At 44.1% G+C, this 21422-nt stretch overlaps 1 protein-coding gene across 1 annotated transcript in view; it reads right to left on the reverse strand.

The window, feature by feature from the left end:
* Positions 1-21422, reverse strand: part of LOC138522073 (pancreatic alpha-amylase-like) — a 120093-nt gene that overhangs the window by 82186 nt on the left and 16485 nt on the right. Inside the window, exon 2 of the mRNA XM_069635315.1 lies at positions 569-715. Within this exon, the coding sequence (XP_069491416.1) occupies positions 569-715 (147 nt within the window). The remainder of the gene's footprint in view (positions 1-568; positions 716-21422) is intronic.

The raw sequence follows: 21422 nt of genomic DNA on the forward strand, positions 1-21422 counted from the left end.
TTAGGAACCAAATGAAAAATGTTTTGCTGCAAATGTTACATTTACGAGCCAAAGGTTGAAGACCCCTAGCCTTCCAATAGGGTTACATTTTTTGGAGCAACAAGTGTATGACATGTTGGCGCTAATCAAATTTTGTTTGTACTTTTTTGTAACCTTCATGACGCCAAAGAAATGATACATTGGGGAAAAATCTGGGGTCCCTTTTGAGAAGGCCTTATTGACAAATGGCATGGCAACTACTGGAAAGGTAAGCGTAAATCGGAAACATTTAAGCAAAATGATTGAGTTTTTTTAAGCAAAATGTTACGATAAAGGGCAAATATTTGGTTTTAAGGAAACCATATAAAGGTTATTTTTGGCACCAAATGCCTTTATTTGTTCACACTGTGATACAAAAGCAGACTTATTCCATCCACTCATCAAAGGCTGCAAAACGATTCCTTGGCATTCCATTAATTACACAGTATCGAGAGGAGATAAAATAACAAAGACAGACACAGTCACACATTCTACCTCCATCTGTGCCTGGGTTCTTTCAATTTTTGTACAGAGGCTGCTCTGAACTTACGCCAACATTGTTGCACCTGGTAACCATGTCTCTGAACGCCTGCTCATTTCCAGATGCGCTGCAGATCTTGTAGCTGATTGGCTGGTACCGTTCCCACCATGGCCTATTCGGATTTGTGATAACAATGTTTTCACTTGGAGGCGAAATCTGTAAAACAAATATGTAGTATTAGCACATGGAAGCTAGTGATCTCCACTCAGCCAATCAGAATGTTTAGAGTGCAATCAATAACTACTTCTATTCATGTGTGCGGAACATTCTGTCTTCAAAAGCAGACATGGAAACAACAATTCAATTTCCAGGAAAGATTTCTTTCAATTAGACACTTCCTTTGTAGGGGGACTATTTTTTTGCTGTATCATGCTGTTTTAACACACGAAAGAGAAAGCTAAAACATTGGTAAAAAGTCTTTGCTTTCTTAAAGGGAAACCATTTACTTTTACATGACATCAAATGCATGCTCATTTGAAACTCACGGATGTCATTTGGGGGTCGCCAGAGGTTGCTGCTGTTTAAAAGCATAATAAGGCAAAGACGAAAAGTGTTATTATGTCGCTACACTGGGATTTTGAAGCAATTAGTCTTGCCATTTCTTACAACATTTTTTACTGTGCACGTATGATAAAGTTGGCATGATAATCGTTATTACATGACTAGACTGGCATTTTGGTGGAGTCAGTCTATCTTTAATATCTTAATATGACGGCATTTTTTGCTGATCATCTATGATGAAGTGAACATGATAAGTGTTATTATGTGTCTGTACTGGCCTGCCTTGGAGCAGCCAGTTGAAACATCTTTTCTTATTTTGGCATGGCATTTTTAATGGCAAAGCCAAAAGTAGTTTGTTTTTATGTGCAGTTACTGGCATATATTGACTTCTGGCATTATTACTGGCTTTATGCACAGCATGAGTATGTTCCTAAATGGGAATACGTTCATATATAGGTGCAGGCAGCATGCAAATGTATTGGCAAATGCAGAATGAAAATTATTTTTATACTGGCATACATTGTGGCGGAAGGCATCATAAAAATGTGTTGGGAAATGCTCCTGTGCACTGTTGGTGACTTGCATCAATTGGATTTTTGCATGAATTACTGTACAAAACTGATTGCAAACTGTCTGGCTTTTTTCCAATTGTTCACAAACAGTGTGCTGCACAACATACAATGTTAACCAATTATTAAAAAGAAATCCTGAGGGGAGAACCCTCCACCCCTGGTCCATCCTTGGTTGGTTCAGGATCCCTCACTATGCTTGGTCGCTCTTGCAAATTTGTGGAAATGATTTAATCTCCACCAATTTAAAAAGGTACTAGCCGCCACTGGTAGTATGAAAACAAACATAAAGTGGGTTCTTAGAACCCGCTTTATTTTTGGAAATCACGCTGTGAAGTTTGGCTTTCTCTAATGTGCCTTAGTCTCAAAAGCAAGACTGAAGAGTAGTATTTGCCTGTATAAGCCAGTCAGAGTGGATGCATCAGATGAAGAACTCATTAATTAGGATCAACTGGATGGTTTTATTTTTCTGAGGCCTATCATTTTGTGCACAAATACTCCATGTTTTGAAGTTACTGTGGCCTCGGTTGTCCCATATCCAAGTAAAATAGTATTATATCATATTTTATCTATAGCCCATCATGTCTGACTCCTGATACCTCCTGCCTTTTAAGTGCTATGAGAATATGTGTTATTAGTACGAAATGTAATAGCACTTAGTGCATCAGCCTTATCAGGATGAAGGACTGATTCAGCCCTACTGAACTATGAACATGGAAAGTGCAGGCTGGAACTTGTCGGAGATGAGCTTTTAACTTGCTGAGCTATCCAGTTGTGAAACATAATGCTGTTTAATAAATTGTGCAGGGAAACACATTTATCAGGATATCTACCCACTCTCCTGTCCCCTCCAGTCCTTCTTAAAAGAAAATATAGCACTTCTATTATTAGGTGTACTAGTGGGCGATGACATCCTTACATTACTTACAAGAAGTAGGAACATACATGTTATGCAAATAAGACACGTAATCACCAGAGACAATGCATTACCATATTAGGTGGTTTGTTTGCTTGTTTGTTTATTTATTTATATAGCGCACCTAGCCCAGGGGTATCTGGGCGCATTTGCTAGGTTACATATAAATGAGGACAGAGATACAGGTGAGACAGGTACAAGCAATTATATACATTACATTGTTATGATAAGCAGCAAACACTATATATTACAGGATTACATTACAGATATGTACAAGTATGGTATGATAATGCAAAATTAAACATCATGAGAGACAAGTTTTAGCATTTTTTTCTAAAACAGTGTATTCACATTTAAGAAAAATAGCAGGTGAGATAGCTCAGCGGGTTAAGTGCTCACTGCTAGTATTTATGTGTGTTCTGCAGGTCGCAGGGGTGAATCATAGCAAGGTCTTCTTGATTGTATATATGCCACTCACCATATAGATCAGGAATGTATGGCCAACTACATTTATGATCAGCACCATATAAGAACATTGTGGGGTCAGCTGCTTGGTCCTCCTGATGATGAACCATGTACAGATCCAAACAGATTGAGGTGTCATTTGCGCGCTTTCAGTGTGGGGTAAAAAAACAGCCCCAGAGTGACAGAGATTGGGAGGCGCTGCTAGGCCCCTATTGTGAGAATGAAGCTGGCAAATGTGGAGCTCTGTTGAAATATAAATCCAGTACAAAACAGTGATTTTCAACATAAGGCCTAGTGAAATTGAAAGAAATGGGCCTAGTCAACTCCAATAAAATGGACAGGTGTGCAAGTGAAGGGGAATCTACGTGAGAGCTTAAAACCGATGGATATGCCCATTTATTTTCTTATTTTTCTGCACTTATCAGACTTACCTAGTCTGCTGCCTTAAACACAGCACTTGCCACTTGCTGGCTGAACTACCACTGTTTATTGCCCCAATGTTTTATTTATTTGTATTTATTATTTATTTCTGCTCTCCTGTGCTCTGCACTTTCCACTCTCCCCCTTCCATGCACTTTTTCCTTTTTTCCCTTTCCCATGCACTTGCGCATTCTCAATGTCACTGGGCCTAGCAAGATCATTGTTGTGTTGTGTTCTCCCCTGTCCCCCTCCCTTGCCTTGTCACACTCTGAAACACATTGTGTATGAACGCGATACACATAAAATATCATATCATATCAATGAATGGGACATAATATGTGGTGCTACAGATGTTGACTTTGTGTGAACTGGGAAGGGCATCTTTGGACCTTGCCAGATTTAAAACCACAACAGTGCACGTGGAAAGGAAAGATACATTTGAAATACGGCCCATTTGGAAGATAAAAAGGAAGAATGATGCATGACATTTAAGAAATAATGTGAAGTGACAGATTGTCTTATCAGGAATAAAGAGACCCATTTTTCATCCTATAAAATCAAAGCATGTAAAGAGAAAGGCCTATTTCGTTTTTGTAAAAGTGTGCACTGGTTTCCTATGTTAACTGTGGCCTATCTGTGTGCATAAGATTAATAATGAATCTACCTCTGTTCTAATATGGTAGAAAAGAAAGATTTATTAACAGCAGGCCTAGGTGTAATGCAAAATGTTACATGTTATTGCACATCGTGTCAATGTAAAATGCTATTCTTTTTTCAGATTATGGGCCTGATCACGACTTTGGCGGTAACCCTTAAATCCGCCGGATTTAAGAGTCCGCCAAATCAAGACTTCGGCGGATTTCGCCTCGGCTCTTAGCTGGGGGGAAATCCGCTGAAAATTCGCGTTATTCCCGCCGGCGGGAAATCCGACGGCGGTAAGAGCGCAAATTTTCCCCATTGAGCCCAATGGGGAATGGGGCATTCCCGAATGGGCTCAATGGAGAATGGGGAATTACTTTACCGCCAAACTCGTGATCCGGCGCTATTAGTGCCGGGGAGTTCGGCGGTAGGGCTATTACCGCCGGCGGTAATACCGCCGCCGGTAACGCCCAAGTCGTGATCAGGCCCTATGTATGGTTTTGTCCGCATTGAACTGGAAGGTCTGGGCCTCTGAAACCTTGACCTCAAGACCTTTGGCTGAGGACCTCTAGGAGAAGGAAGTCTGGTCTTCATTTTAAATGCTAAAAAAATACAGAGCAGTAGATCGGAATTTTGGAGGTGGCAGATAAGCCATCCAGCAGAAGGGACCTTAAGGTCAGGTCTCCCAGTAGACTGTGCATTAGCTTCAAACAAAAAACCTTTGAAGCCCAGGAGCGGAGGGCATGATCACATGGACCAGCCAGATGTCCTAATCAGGTCACAGGAGACAAATGAAACCCAAGAAATGGTGGAGGCTGGATTGAAATTCAGGGACACTTGTGGTGCCTTGCCATTGACTAACATTGAATACATTTTCTTGAGAAAAATGTGCACCGTGTGTTCCACTGTGCTCACACTGGGTTCATATTAAAGGGGATCAGAAGCCCATCAGGACCAGGTAAAAACAAATTTTGGGTGATGGATACAGGTTGAGTTCTAAAGACAATTATGATTTCCGTCTTCTCAAAATTCTGAGGGAATGGAAATTTGGTGTGGTGATAGGTTATGGAAGTAAGGTTTGAATCGTGAAGGGCCAGAGTTGTGATTATCTCGGCTCAGGAGTAAATCGATAAAAACAGAGGTCCTCCCAGGAAGGGTGTGCCGAGATATGATTAGTATTTTTTGACTCACCATAAAAAGTAGAACTCAAAAATATATAGGTTCCTGTAGTTATCAGAAAGATTAAGGTAGCAGCCACATTCGCAGATTTTCAGAACCCAAATGTGTAAAACTACCTGTCATTTTGAAATGGTGTATTTTTTCTCATCCCTCAGCTTCCATAACCCATGTCACACCTAGAAACACTTGTGCACAGGAGTGTTTTTAATACCACATCATATTATACCTTCCAACTCCTGGTCCTATCAGAAGCCAGTGGGCATCCTGGTGGGAGGTGAAGGGAGAGAGCTAGCCAATCTGTATTATGGGAATTGTGACAATATATAGGTGTCATCAGCATTATATCTTGGCAATTTCTAATCTAAGAAGGGACCTGCAAGAAAACAACTAGAGAGAGAGACCAGGAGAGCGTCCTAATCCATTGGTGCACCACCTTGCCACGGGAACAAAACTAAACCAAGGCCTACCTAGAAGGAGGGAGAAAAGGACACCCAGGAACTTTGCTTGGACACCTGGGAGCTCTTTCTGAAAGAGGCCTGTGACTGGAGAGACCGGGCTGGTAGATAGAGGCTTGAGGTGTGAGCTGCCTGCCTGAAAGAGGGTCCTAGGATCTAGCAGGCCCCCTGAGCTAAGAACAGAGATCTCCCATTTAAATAGATATATCCCAAAGCTATCAATTGTGTAGGGTGTTACCTGCCTTTATACCTTTCCCTTAGTGGGTGAAGGGGGGCAAAACTGGGTAGACCCTGTCCACATTGAACAAACAAGTGAAGTCAATGAATCCTCTATAGAAGAACACCCTATCCAGTTACCTTGAATAGTGTTGGAATCTGTCTGTTTAACCCTTACCTTTGCATTGGTGGGTGCCCTCCATTAGTGGGAGGGGGAGGCGAGGCGAAATCATGTATACCCTTAGCACAATTAACTAAAAATATAATTTAATGAATTCCCTTAGGGTCATTTATCACTAGGTGATGTCTTTGTCAAAATTCGAAATTGACAAAGGGTTATCCCAGTGCACTGTAAATGACTCTCGTCTGTAATGTAATTTGTTAACCCTGCTGTTCAATTGAATGTGCTAGTGTCCCCAAAATGAAAATCCCAACACCTTGCATTCCCTTTGAAAACACATTGTGTAAAATGAAGGTTCCCTTTCAGTCCAAACCAGAATTCCAAAGCCTTGCATTATCATTGTAGGAGTGATGAAAAATGAAATTCCCCATTTATTCCCTTTTATCCCAAATCAGAATCCCAAAACGTTGCATTTTACCTAAATAAAAAGCCAAAAAGATTTTTCCATTGTGTTCCCACTCCTGTACCTTACCTTCAAATCAGACCACCATATCTAATTGATGCCTGGAGGGTCCGGTTGCTGGGAGAAAGGAGAATTGAGCCAAACTAAGCAATCACTGTATGTTTTGTATGTTTTCCTATAAGTTAATTTGCAAGAAATCTGATGTAAATTGTGACTGCAAACGTCAACATTTTACCCGTGTCTAATAACAACTGAAAGTCCTTTAAAACTATGTTGGTCAATATTGTGTAGTGCCACAACATTGGTGGTTGATGTTTTGGTTGCTTTGCGGTTCTTTGTCAAACCTTAAATAACTATATATACTCTTTGGTGATACAGAGGGTATTTGCTGGGGATGGTGCGAGACAGGTTGGAGGCCTCACTAAATTTGAATCTGTATAATTGCTTTGGGTGCGCGCCACCTTGCTTGGGGAGGAAAGGAACTCCCTGAATTGAGAGTGACTGCCTAATAAATCGTGACAAAGCTTGGGGCTTGTGGCTGTGATTTGGTTGAGAGTCTTCACTTGTGACAGTGCAGTAGCAGCAGACTATTCATTTAGGTGTAATTACATTGCAGTGGATGGAACGCTGTGTTGCATTGGGAAGGTGCCATTCAGACCTTTACCCTTGGTTCCAGGGTGGTGTACAGATAAAACAGTGTTGGTTTTGAGTTGTCATTGTGAGTGCAAACTAAGCAATAGAGAGTATATCATGTGCAGAACACATTTCAGAATGAGCACTGTAGAAATCAATATGGGCAGGAAGCACCTCCTATCCAAATTGTTTATTAAAGGTGAATGGGTAGAACATGAACATGAAATGCTACAAGCCAGAATGATGTAGGAGGTTACCTCTGCAAATGTTGACATGATGCAGGAAAATGGGCTGTTACATCAGGCCCTGACAAACTTTTACATGACACAAACCAGCAAAGATGAGAAAATTAAAATGGCTCAGCTCATGGCATACATGTATTTCTATTTGCTGATCATGGAAGAAAGACACCAGGATAGTGTGGCCTCTGTGCAAAACCGGGCTGAGCTTTTGAATCAAGCCCAGAAAGAGCAGAAACAATTAGAAGGAAACACGCAACACAGCCAAAATTTGAAGTTACAATTAGGAAATATTATTGAACAGCTAAAAGATGAGTTGAAAACACAGCAACAAGAAAATGGAGAGTGAGAGATATAATTCTCTGCACTGCAAGGTGAGTATAAAGAATGTGATGAAAATCTGAGCGCAGGTCAACACAAATTAATTTAGCAGGGTGTTCACTATAGAGCCTGTTTAGAGGACATTTTCACATTTCAATCACAGGTAGACCAACTGAAAGCTAAAAACAGCCAGTCAATTCTTAAGGGGGTGATTCTCAGTGTGAGTTTGATCAGATGCACCAAGATCTGAACACATTGAAACAGCAGAAAGAGCAGTTGAGGGAAGAAAATAACAAATTAAGTCAAGAGAATAGTGCCCTGTTTCAGGAAGTGTGTCAGTTAAGGGTGGATCTGGAGAAAAGTGAGTCATGTTCTAAGGAATTGACTGACAGTAAGTGACAAAATGCACAATTAATGAAATGTGTGAGGCAAGCAGAGATTGACCTAAAGCAGGCAACACAGGCCAAAATCGTGCAAGGGGAGGAGATTAATCTACTGAAAAAGAAACGCTCTGAATATGCGTAGCTGATGCTAGCCTCACCGAAGGAAAATTAGTCAGAATCATACAAAAATAACACCCTCATTTGTGCGCCCCCGCAGTTACTGCAACTTTCAGGGGTGCACAAAATGAAGGTGACATTTACTGTGCCCAAGCAGAGCAGGGGATGCGGGGATGTACCCTGCTCTGCTTGGGTACCATAGCGAGAGTCGGGGGTTGCGAGGGACACGAAAGAAAAAAAAAGATAAGCACCCTGCGGCGTCATCTCTAACCCACGTTAGTGGGAGGAGCTGACGCCGCAGGGATCGCAGGGTGCAGGCGGCACACACAGAAGTGTGCCGCCATAAAAGGTAAGTTGGGGGTGGGGCGTGGGAAGGGAAAAGCAGGCTGGGGAAGCAGGCACATTGATCTATATGATCACTGCGCTGCGCCGTAACTGTTGTCAGCATTTCGGCCATCACAGTTATGGGCGGCGCAGTGATCACATAGATCCAAATGAGTCCCATTGTGAAGCAATGCAGCTGACTTCATGCATACCAATTCTCAAGAACAGGGAAACCTGATGCATCTGGACTCAACCTGGCCTAGTCCAACTGATCCAGAAGGCCAATCCTTATCCGACATCGATGAGGGTTCAGGGTTACTAAGCAGAAGGGAAAGTGGCCGGACCAGCAGGCTATGGGAATTTAAAAATACCATAGTATGTACTTCTGACAAGGAGGGCACCTATGATGAAAAGATCAGGGAGTTGGACTGGCAGGAATTAAGTTACAAAGGGACCACCTGGTCTGCTTTACAGAAAGAGAAGAACCAGAGGTGAGGCCTCAAAGGAGCATCTTAAAAAACCCCACAAATTCAGGGAGATGGGGGGAATTCCCCACCATGCCTGGAAGGAGGGATGAGGAGGATGAGTACTCTCTGGTGTGAAAAGGGGAGTATAAGGGAAATTACCCTGAGAGCCCAAAGCACCAAAGGAGAGAAGAGTCCAGACCCCGTAATTCTGACAGTTATTCCCGGAGGTAGGGAACGCCTAGGAGACAGGGAATGGACCATCAAGAGTAGCAGCTCTGAGTCAGAGAATGAGTGGACTCAGGTGCAGCGGAAAAGGAAGTCTGCCAAACAGAAGAAAGGTCTGGTGAAAGACCCAATTTGACAGATAAAGGATGTAAAAAGATTCATGACTCCCTACCATAATAATGCAAAATACTCGGTATGGGAGCATCTATAGCTAGATGAAATCATTTGGTATTAAAAATGATGGGAATTAAACTTGCTTTATTTGTGGATGATATACTGGCATATATCACCTCCCCCAGCTTTATTATCCGAAATGCATGATTATGGGGCACAATCTGGGTTCCATATAAATAAACATAAAACAGTTAATCTTCCATTCACTGGATCAAACATACCTCCCGCGTCCGGCCCACATACATGGGGTTTCCAGGTGTCTCACTCCAATTTGAGATATTTGGGAATATTCAAGACCTGTTTCAGGTAAATTACAAACCACTTTGGGCCACTATACTAAAAGACTTAGGCCCTCATTACGACCCTGGCGGAAAGGGGTTTACGCCGGCGTAAACCATGGCGCCCCTTTCCGCCTGAGTACGAGTTCCCGTAGCGCCATGGTGATTTTTACGCCTGCTTTTTGCAGGCGGAAAAATCCATGGCGCTACGGGACTTGTTGTTAATTACGCCACCGTAATTTACGGTGGCGTAATTAACGCCTACCCCACTCCCATTATACCCTATGGGGCAAAAATGGGAATGGGGAAGGGTAAATGGGGATTGGGGACTTACCGCCCCACCAAGGTCGGAATGGGGCGGTAAGTCCGCCAACCACCATGGCGGAGTTGGCAGCTTAGCGCCATGGACCATGGTGCAAATAGCACAATGGTCCTCCGCCAGGGTCGTAATGAGGGCCTTAGACAATTGGAGCAGGACAAAACTGTCATGGGTGGGCAGAACTGCGATTAAAATGAATGTCCTTCCACGACTCTTGCTTCTCTTTCAGTCATTCCCGAATCCCCTCTCCCACTCGTTTTTAAATTCGATTAGGACCACCTTGCTGTCATTCCTCTGGGACAAAGGTAGACCCCACAGAGCGTACAACACACTGATTTTACCCAAGGATAAAGGGGGCCTCGCATACCCGGATATTACGCAGCAGCAATACTCTGTGTCCTGGTAGATCACACACGGGAATCGAAGAGCAAGCAATGGGTTGCTTTGGAGAATGGCATTTTTTCTCATGTAACTATGGGTGAATGGCTTTGGGCACCTGTGAAAGCCATACCTCGCAAAGCGAGGGAGCCCCCTGTTCTTTCGGCTGTCTGGTCCCTTTGGAACAAAAGAAATCCCAGTATGAGGGGAGTGACCACATGGCCATCACCACTCAGTTGCATCTGGGCCCCGCCAATCAGAGATGCCTTCATAGGTCCCCTTCGCTTCCAACCGCAATATGAACAGGGCCTAGTGAGAGTGGGGCAGATGTGGAGGGAGGGCTCCTTTTTGACCAAGGGGGAACTGGAGGAAATGCAGGCAATGACCATTGGGCCTCTCCCGTACCTTCAACTTAAAGGTGTCCTCATGGATCATAAATGGAAAGACCAACTACAGCGCCCCTTAACCGCATTTCAGAATATTTTGAATCAACACACGGGCACCAGGGGTGTCATATCAAAAATGTACAGAGCACTCTTAGATAGGGGTCATCTCACTGAGCCGAAAACCAAAGCTAATTGGGACGAGGTGCTGGGATGGAAGGGCGACCCGGCGGGATGGGATGCCTTCTATAGAGCAGTCTGGAAATCCTCAATAGCAATGCAATATAAAATGCACAATTGCAGGATTTTAGTACAATGGCACCTAACCTCCCAGCGACTAGACAAAATATATCCTGGCATCTCCCCTTACTGCTGGCGCGGGTGCGCACAAATTTGTACATATTGGCATCAATTGTGGGCCTGTTCCTTGATCCAGTTGTTCTGGATAGAAATTCTGGGGTGGATACGTGACATTGAGGGCATTCACAGAGCCCTTTCTCCTCTCCTGGTTCTTTTCAGTGTGGAACACATGGAAGACAGATATATGCTTCTTCCGCATATTCCGAGGAACCTTTTATTAGCTGCCCGTGTCTGTGTAACGATAAAATGGAAGGCTGCCTCCCTCCCTACAAAGGCAGACTGGCTGAACAAGGAGGAGGAAATCTATGAAAGGAAAGCCTCACAGCTATTGTAAGGGAGACAAACACTCTCATAGACCAACAGTTGCTCCAATACTGCAGAGAAAACTGTGTGGACCACTGAACATGCTTGACCCACGTTCAGTTCTCTGCCCATGCTATGGCTTTGATTGAGTGGCCCCCCAAATACTAATGTGAGTATAAGTAAAAAAAAGGGGGGGAGAGAAGAACAGGGATAATGGACCTGACGAGTAAGAAAATACAAACACAACAGAATCTAGATCCCGGGGTCTAATTCTCAAGCCCCTTTCCAATACATGTGATTATACACCATCCTGGAAGGCTGGGTCCCCGCTATGCACTCCAACACAACATGCCGATGCTTTCCTCCGTTGAGGTGGCCATATGTTTTTGATGCGCACCCGATTCCATCATATTCCATACCTTGTCTATTGACTTTTTCATGCTAGCCCGAGAAGGCTGGGGGGGGGGCGGTGGGTAAGGGGAGAAATAGGCTTTCTGTCCTCTTTTTCTGTTTTCTCTTTGTCTCTTCATTTCTTGACTTTCACTTATTCTCTTTGGATAAAGGAAAATGTTCTTCATGTGACCGCATTGGTCAATATGCATGGTGTTACTGTAGATTTTTTGATTTAGGCCAGTTGGCTGATGTAATTCCTGGTCACAATAAAAGTATATAAAAAAAAAATGATGGGAATTGTATGAAAGTGGACATTCTCCCCCGAATACTCCACCTTCTTTGCAGGGCTGGAGAACCAAGATCACCATAAATGGTCCCCCTATAAGGAGACCCTGGATTCAACCCAATCGGGTAGTAGCCAGGCAAGATACCAGACCAGCACTCCATCTGACCCTGCCACATACATCAGTCTTAGATACAAGGGTATCAGGCCCATACTGGGGTATGTTTACACTCCCCCAGTGCAGAAAGGGGGGCCCCACCAGGTGGTTACTGCCCCAGGAAACTTCCCTCAGGAGGAAGGAAATACTCCACCGCCCAACCTAAGCTTCTTTCCCAGATACCCTTCAAACCCTAATTTCCAGAATAATCCTCCTCTCTCTACCCGCTTTTAGGACAATAGATTCCCAAATCCGGGAGAAGGGAAACCTAGGTTAGAGGGTTAAAAGGGAAACTCCTAATACCAGAGCTATTCCGGGAGAAGGAACAGCTACCCTTTCCGGGAGCAGCAAAGGTATGAATCTAGACCTCCCTACTAACCAGAAAAAATGTCCAACAATTAACCCATGACTTGCGTCGCATGTTGAGGGCTCAGCAGAAGCATCAACTGGAAACTGCTGCCCAGAATAACTCAAAACCTGGGTCTGGTGCCCTGGGGAGCAATGACGGGAAGAAAAGTCTGACAACCAACAGGTTCCAGAGGAGGGGGCTCGGGTGGCAGGGAGATGCAAAGGCCTATAAGAAGCTTCCTTTCCCACCAGAACAAAACCCCTGGAAACCTCTGAGCCTAACCATAAATCTTCTACCCCGAAAAGCTGGAACCTAAAGAACATAGGGTAAGTAGGAGAAATGGAAGCCAAAGACAACCCACTTTGTGGAGGAAGCGTGCACCATCCCTTTCAAAGGAGAAGAATCCCTGAGATGGAGGGATCGTTCTGTAGGAAAAATCGGTCCCAAGACACCCTGATTTTGACAGGGTATGTATGGAAACCAACCCAGAGCAAGAAGCTCTTCAACCCAAACAATGTCACCCAGAGGAGACAGAAATCACAGAGGTATTCTTTCTCCCAAACAGGTTCAGTGAACTGACGGCAGGAAAAGGAGGACAGTAAAGAAATGGGGGGAAAAGGGGATTTCCCAATACCACCTGTTTCTGGGTGCAAAATCTTTTTTACAGATTCACATACTCCGACACAAGAAACTGTCCAAGATCACACAGTGTCAGGGTTCAATATAAAAAAGTTAACCGCCTAGCTGGCACAGAACGCACATTTTCTTTGCCCCCTTGAGGAGAGAGAAGGAAGATTTTATGTTTTGCGTCAAGGTACAAGGTCAGTGTGCATTATCAGTGATGCTGGATACTGCATCCCAAGCCATCCTCCTGTCCAAAAAGGATTTCGAACAACTAAATTCCAGAAGGGGGGAGAGTCACCAAATTCCCCACAAACTTCTTCCCGGACAACTCCAAAACTTTGATGGGAATGATATTTCTGTCAAAGGGACTGCGGATTTGCAAATAAAAATTGGGGGAGATAGGGTGCAACACCTGGTGATAGTCGTGACTCCAGAGGGCACACCTTCTCTATGGGGAAATGACCTCCTTTGGAGGTTGCCACCTCTGATTGACTGTGTGAACAGGTCCTCTGTTTTAATTTGATTGGCCAATTAGTCTGAGTCCAAAGTACAAATTATATGAGTTTGAATGGCACATGCCACATGATTGAACAATGGTCCAACGAAATAGAATTCCATTTTAGGAACAATCATGTCCCAGACATCATCGTCATCTATGTAGGAGAACAAAATGGTGATGAGAACACTTCTCCATTCTTGAAAATCAACCTCCCTCCCGGTTTTAAGTGCCATTCCACACTGGAGGGAAATACTCTGAAGTTTTATACCAATCCTCAATCAGAGGAAAACCCAAATCCCATGACAAAATATGATGAAAAACCAGCTCTGAGTTTGACCGACATCCAGATAAAGGGTGAACAGCTGTTTTTTCCCATTCAGATAAATGAGGGGGAGTATGCTTGAATAATGGAAGAAGCTTCATCAGCGAAGCATTATTCAGGAAACTCCCAAAAGATCAGACCATTCCCACATTTAAATTGATTGACAAGTGAGAAATGGGCCTGGAAACTCCAAATTCCAAACATCTCCTGCTAAAAGGTGTATGCTAAAAATATCCACTGGCAACAAAAGCATATAACATAATTGTTGAGTTGTGAGAGATGTCACCTCTGCCTTTTACTTAAGTAGTGACATTCTCAATCGATTCACAATTAATTTGGGCCTAGTAATAATAAAGCCTGGTCCCGACTGGGGGGAAAGTGAGAGAAGAGGTTACTATCACAGGACAGGTGCGACAATTTACAATTCCCCAAAAAATTAAGCAAGGACAGAACCTTCAAAACCAGGACGTCTATGTACATTTGAATGATCATCTCCGACAGCAAGGTTTGTATTTACATCCAACACCTCTAGTTTGCCTAGAACACAAAACCATTTGAATATTGGTGGATAATAGCGACCCTCAAAGTATTACTTTGGGTGCAGACACCTTTATTGGAATGGCGGTTGATGGCCAACATAATTCTATTGATTTAGGTAATGAGATGCTTGGGCCAATTACAAATGACTGCTACAATTTTAACGACAGTATCCCTCCGGAAAAGATTTTCATCAGGCAAGTGGGGAATTTCCTGGTGTACTCTTCCTGCCCTTATGGTGTGGAAGAGGTGACTTGTGACATCAAGAAGGATGAACTGGTATTCCGAGTCAACAGTGACTAACTCCCATCCTTGGAACCTCCCATCCAGGCCAACACCATCAAAATAGATCTATCCACCCAGCTGGAGGACACCGCCAAAATTGCCAAGCTGGAGGTCTTGCCAGGCTTTAAGCAGATGGTCGAAGAGCGAATCAATCTTGCTGATGCCTGTGAGACCGAGGAGCAATAACAGAAGCTGAAACAGTTGTTTATGGATTTTCAGGTTATCTTTGCAGTGGATTCATTTGACTGTGGACATACAGAGATACATTCAACCACCATACCAACGGCCCCCGAGCTGGCTCCAGTATTTGTGAAGCAATACCGGTTACCTCTCGCATCCATGGAGTCACTGTCAGAGCTTATGAAAAACATAGAGCCCTGTGGGATAATTCCTCCAATCCACAGTACCTTTGCCAACCCGGTACTGGGGATACTCAAACCCAATGGCCAATAGAGACTGTGCACAGACCTAAGGGAGTTGAATAAATGGGTCCACATGTCAAGATGGCCCCTTCCCTACATTGATCACGGACTGGCCCAGATCCAAGGGTCAAAGGTGTATACCGTCATTGCCCGGACCAACGGTTACTGGACTGTACCCGTGAGTACAAATTCACCTTTGGTACAAGCCTGTACCACACAGTAAAGTGGTAGCGATGGCTGAGCAGCCAGACTTATCTCAAGAGTAAAGTGAGCAGTATCAGAAGTTACACAAAGGACAGCAATTGCTATGGTTCAAACACTGACTCAAGGTTTCTGAGTTAAAGAATATATATTTATTTACACATTCATTTGTAAAACAGATCACTAAATAAAGCAGCAGAAAAATCACAATCTTAATATACTACACAACACCCAATGAATTCTGGACAAGTTCAGCTCAAAATTAAGTGTGAGCAAAATGGCACTCCAGCAATTTAAAAGGGAGGGACAAACAAGGATATACAAAATTGAGCCGCACCAACAAGTAAGTAGGCAGGGCAATCTAGAAAAGGCTTGCTAGAGTGAGGATTCAAATCAATAGGCCTGGGACAATGTTAATGGTTCAGAGTCTTAGCAGAGGATCACACAGTTCAGAGTAATTTGCGGTTAAGTCTTTGCCAAGAGTTCGAAATGAAGTTGGTCGAAAGAAAAAGTTACTTAAAAGAGTAGAGAAGAACAAGGCCATGGATTGGCGAAAGATTTAAAACACTTTCACCGCGGTCGGACGGAATGAACAACCGGGTTTGAACAATACCTTAGAAGCAGAATAATGGTGTAGCTGAGGCAGAGGCTCCTGGCAGATCCTACTGGCTCACGGTTCCTGAAGCGGCTGTCGGACTGACACGAAGGAGGAAGACTAGAGGGTCCTGCACTGCCCAGGGAAGAAACCAGCAGCAGAGCAAAGCAACAAATAAAAGGTGCGCTCCATAAAACCCAAACAGGGTCCAGTCTCCTGGCAAATTCAACCAGGGGAGGGAGGCCTTGCTTGGTGTTTATCAAACTGGTTGGTCCCACCAGTTCAAGGGAAGAAGATTCCTTGCAAATCTTCTCTGTTGTCGAAGTTTGGAGATTCGAACCCGCGGCAGGGCTTCACCAGGAGGTTGTCGTGGTAGTGGTCCTCTTCTTTCAGCTTCTCTTTGGTCCTCTCGATCCAGTGGTGACTCTGCCTTCCAAGTCCCAGAGACCTGCTTTTTATGCAGTTTTTTCCCCATTCACACATCCGGGCTATCAATCACACAGCAGGGTGGATGCCCTGGCAGGACAGTCACCTAGCCAATAAAACAAGAGTACAACTTGGGTTTCCAAGGGAACTCTGTGCAGGGGTCCTAAAACCCCTCCCTCACATCCTGTCTACCCAGACTCTCAGACGCCTAAGGAGGGCTTCTGTGTAGAAGCCCGCCAAAGTACGGCAAACAAAGGAGCCAAACCTGGTTTGGCGCGCAGAGTAAAAAACGAGAAAGACCTTTACAAAAAGAAATGGCGAATAAACCCAGCCGGAACCAAATAAAAGTAAATGGGGTCCAGCGGATTTAAGTTTGAGGCTACTAACTTAGCCTAAAACGGTACGAAGGCTATTTACATTGACCGCGGTAGGAAAAATATGGTAGATACCACTGCCACCAGCAAAATCTTAAACAAAGGAGAACAAAATAATGTTCCATGAGAGACAGACAAAAAGGGATAACTGTTAACCCTGTTAGAACCTGCAATATACTGTAACATGTAACTACCTAAATGTAAATAAGTTCTTTCTGGGACGGCTTCTTTGTAACCCTTAAGTAAGCCTCCTTTAGCTCTGATTCAGCGCCTCAATGTCTGCGGGCTGTTTGCGCACTTTACAAATACAAATAAATGAATAAAATTAACCCTTTCCAGTACTCTATGGAAGATAGTTTGTACTGGGTCTGTGGTTTTAAAAAGACTAATAAAGTTAATGGCAACTTTACATGTTCTGGGAGACAGTAGCCAGTCCCAGAAAATGGAGTTTAAAGTAGGAAGTCAAAAAAGACAATCCTGTGTCACTGGCTAAAGGTGCTGTGTGACACACAGTAAAAAGATGATGCCTATGGAGTAGGTGAGGCTCCACAGTCTATGAACACAAAAATGTTAAATACACAGAAAAACACATGTAAGAGTGGGAAAAAAGGCTCTCACTCTTACCAGGTGAAAAAAAATAATCCTAGAAATCCAACAAAGCTGCTGAGGGACTCAGTAGGTAAGGGAAATTAGCCATTCTGGAGAATTCTCCCTAACAGATGCATAAACTCTGGCAACAACTTTAAGATCTTTCTACATAAGGCCATGCCCAATTTGGGCAAAACGGGAAACCTGCCCTATGCAAATGATGTCTTAATCAAGAGCTCAAGTGTGGAAAAACATATAGCAGGATTATGCTATGTTCTGACCCAGTTGCAGAAATCCAGAGCAAAACATTCCTTTCAGAAGGCACAGTGGTGTAAGACCCACATAAACTTCTTAGTGCACAAAATCGCCCCTGAGGGTCTCACTCCCGATGCGAAAAAGGTGGAAGCATTATTGAAATTGAAAGACCCTACTACCATGCGAGAATCAAGAAGCCCTCTTGGACTCACTAATTATGGCAGAAAGTTAACTGAAGACTACGCACTCAACCCTTGGTTCATTTATGAAAGGCTGGGGTCAATTGGGAGTGGGGTACGGAACAATCAGAGACAGTAAAACAACTAAAGAGAAGCCTTTCCCAAGCGCCCCTTGTTTGTCTTACCCCATAAAGAACAATGAGTTATTCTTGAAGACAGGGTTCTCAGATACTTGCTTAGCAGCGGTATTATACCAAAAGGATGACAACAAAGTAATCTTGTACGTGAGAAAGACTTTGTTGTCTGTAGAGGAGAAATTCAATGATTACGAAAAGGCACACCTGGCAACTGTGTGGGCATGAAAGAATTACCGCTCATTCATCCAGGGGGAGCACATCATAGTGGAGACTCCTCACCAACCCTTGCAAGATCTCCACAGTGACCAAATACGAACAGGGAACGCAAGTAATTTCAGAATTACTTCCTGGATTCTGTCCATGCAAGACTTTCCTGGCCAAAACAAATAGAGTCCTCTAGCACAAGGATTAGCTGACTTGGATGACTGTGCTCAAGAAAACTGTCTTGAGGATGAAAGTCTAAGGTCCAATGACAATATGCAGGGGTACCTTACTTCCCCGCACAAAGTCTATGAGGAAGACACGTGTCAGGGGATACCCACATTTTATGTGGATGGGTGCACTTACCATGTTGACAATCACTGGGAAAAAGAACAAGTGGCTGACATTGGGAATCCCCAGGTGAATGAAGCCCTGGAATCCTCTGCTGGGGACAGAAAAAGACCCCAAAGTAGTTAGGTGGCAGAGTTGATGTCGGTACATCAAGCCATCCTCACTACGGCACACCACCAACTCAAACAACTGACTCTGATTATTTCAAGAATGGGTTTGTGGAACACCTGATTAATTGGAAAAATCGAAGCATACTGTGTGCAAACAATAAACCGCTAAAGCATGGGAAATTAATTCAATCAATTGATGATCTGGTAACCACTAATGAGATGACCATCTATTGGAAAAAGATCAGAGGTCACTAAAAAATAAAGGGACCAGACAAAACTGGAAATGCCTTGGCTAATAAGTTGGCCAAAACCAGAGCCATTCACAGGGATCTCATAGAAACTGAATCCCTGTTGGGAGAAATCCAGGTTGTTGCTGTCATCAGGTCACCAGGTCCCAAACCCATGCCAAAAATAAACTCTCAACTGCCCAGTGGAGTAAAGAAACCCCAGATGGTGGTCTGATTACTGCACAAAAAGATTACCCAATTATTGGGAAATTCTATCAATATATTGAAGAACCCGGGAATTTTCCTCTGACAGATTATATCGGGAAGGAGGATCTCCAGGTGTTGATGAAGTTTTGTAAAATGTCCCGAATCCAAGATAGTTTGTTGGTATGGAGTTCCATATCTGGATGTGCCAGTGGGTAGTACCTACCTCATTCCAAAGCCTGATGTTCAATCACGCCCATGACGTGGCCACTGCCGGTCATTAGGGGTTTCATACAACATTAGAAATCTTGAGTGAAGTCGCATATTGGACACAGTTGGGCCAGGACCTCGACATCTGCTTAAAGGGGTGTCTTGTGTGTGCTGTTTCAGCCGAGTAGTCTCACACACAGAGCCCCCCTAGAGAAAAGGGGAATGACACTGCCTTGGTCGGATTTGCAAGTCGATTTCATTGGGCCAGTGATTCGCTCCTCTAGTGGAAACAAGTACATGTTGACCGTGACATGATTGTTTACCAAGTGAGTAGAATGTCTTCCGGGCCCGATTTGTAATGCAGAGACAACTTCTGTACTAATGTCCAATCACATCTTCTCTCGTTTCAGCCATCCCCAAAGGATTGAGTCAGACCGGAAGTCCTTTTATCAGCGAGGTGATCACCAAGATGTGGGAGATAGTAGGGTCAAAGAGAGAAAACTCCACATTGCCTACCGCGGAGCCTCGAGTGGGTGAGTTGAGAGGTACAATAAAAAAAATTGTGGGCATCTTGAAGAAGTTTGTGGCTGGACTCTGGACCAAGTTGGGACATCCAATTAACGCTTGTCCTAATGGCCATTAGGTCCACGCCATCTTCTGCAACTAAAATTTCTCCATGTGAGCTCATTACTGGATGAAAAATGGGGCTACCTCAGCATCTGCTCTACAGAACTCAAAAGCAGAGCCTGATCAATGTGTCCACTACCTATGAGTACACTGAGAATTTAAGGAAACACCTTCAGCACACTTTTGCTCAGCGCAATTTAGAAAAGTAGGAAGAAGGAATGAAAGCCTACTATGACTTAAAAGCTACCAAGAAGGAGTACGAAGTGAAGTAGGAGACAGGGTCGACCTGTACAATTTCCAAAGGAACCAGACCAAGGAACAGAAGGTCCTCCCCTCTTGGTGCGGTGCCTTTGAAATTGTCGATACAATATTACCTATCACCTATAAGATCTGCATCTCTAAGCGAGAACATATGGAAGAGAAATGGGTCCATATCAATCAGTTGAAGAGCTGTCACCCAGACAGACTTTGCGACTGACTGAAGAGCCCATTGAGGGTATGTGATGCTGGAAATGCATCGGAGGGACAGGGCTTCCGTATCCTTGTCCTTTACTGCTTTTTATTGCGTGTTCTGCTGTGTTTTCCGCGCAGTAGTTCATATGGGACTCCTGGCGGTGCAGCTCTATCCTTTGGTTTTAGTGAACAGACCCATGGGATACCCTTATGGCACCCATGGGTAGGAGTGCAACCCTGTGCCCCTAGTGTATGTTTTTGAGCACCTGTGTGTGACCCACAGAGCAGGGTAGGGGCTGGTGGCAGTTCTGTGCTAAATTGACTGGTGCCCTGAGCATCCTCCATTTTGGGATTCCCAGGCCCTGTCATTGGAATCACTAGATTCTTGTTGGAGGCAAGATGCCCCCCATGGCCTCTTGCCTTCCATCACCTGTTACCTTGATCTTCCCGAAGTCCCGGAAGCCCTGACTCTGACCCTTCCCCCTCACTGGCTGTTGGGTGGAAGTTACATATATGGTTGTGTGGGGAAGTGCTGATCAGACTGGCTGGAGCCTTCCTAACAACCGTATGTTGTGGGTACGCCTGTGGGTGGGACCTGGGTGAATGGAGTGTGTGACGAATACGCATTCAATGTTGTGGGTGTCTCTGGTATCTGGTGTTTGACACAATGACTGAGACAGCCCTGCCCAAAACCGGTATGAATGCAGTGTGGAGTGCTGAATGGCTGGGTACTTGTCCCAATACACATAACTTGTTGTGAGTGTCTGGAGAGAAGTGAATGGCCTGAATGCACTGTGTGCCTGATTGGGTGCCTGCCTGCCTGAACGCCTTTCGCCATGATTGGATCCTTGGGTATGACCCAGCGGAATCAATGGGAGATCAATAGTATATCTGGGGACCTCTCACTGCTAGGAATCGTGTTAAGAAGCTGAAGTCCACTACGACGAGTATCTGGAGTAACTGAAGCTTGACCTTGAAGCCCTGCTGGACGAGAAGAAGTGCTGTT

The sequence above is a fragment of the Ambystoma mexicanum genome, chromosome 1q (assembly GCF_040938575.1).
Source record: "Ambystoma mexicanum isolate Mex_15411 chromosome 1q, UKY_AmexF1_1, whole genome shotgun sequence".
NCBI classification, from domain to species: Eukaryota; Metazoa; Chordata; class Amphibia; order Caudata; family Ambystomatidae; genus Ambystoma; species Ambystoma mexicanum.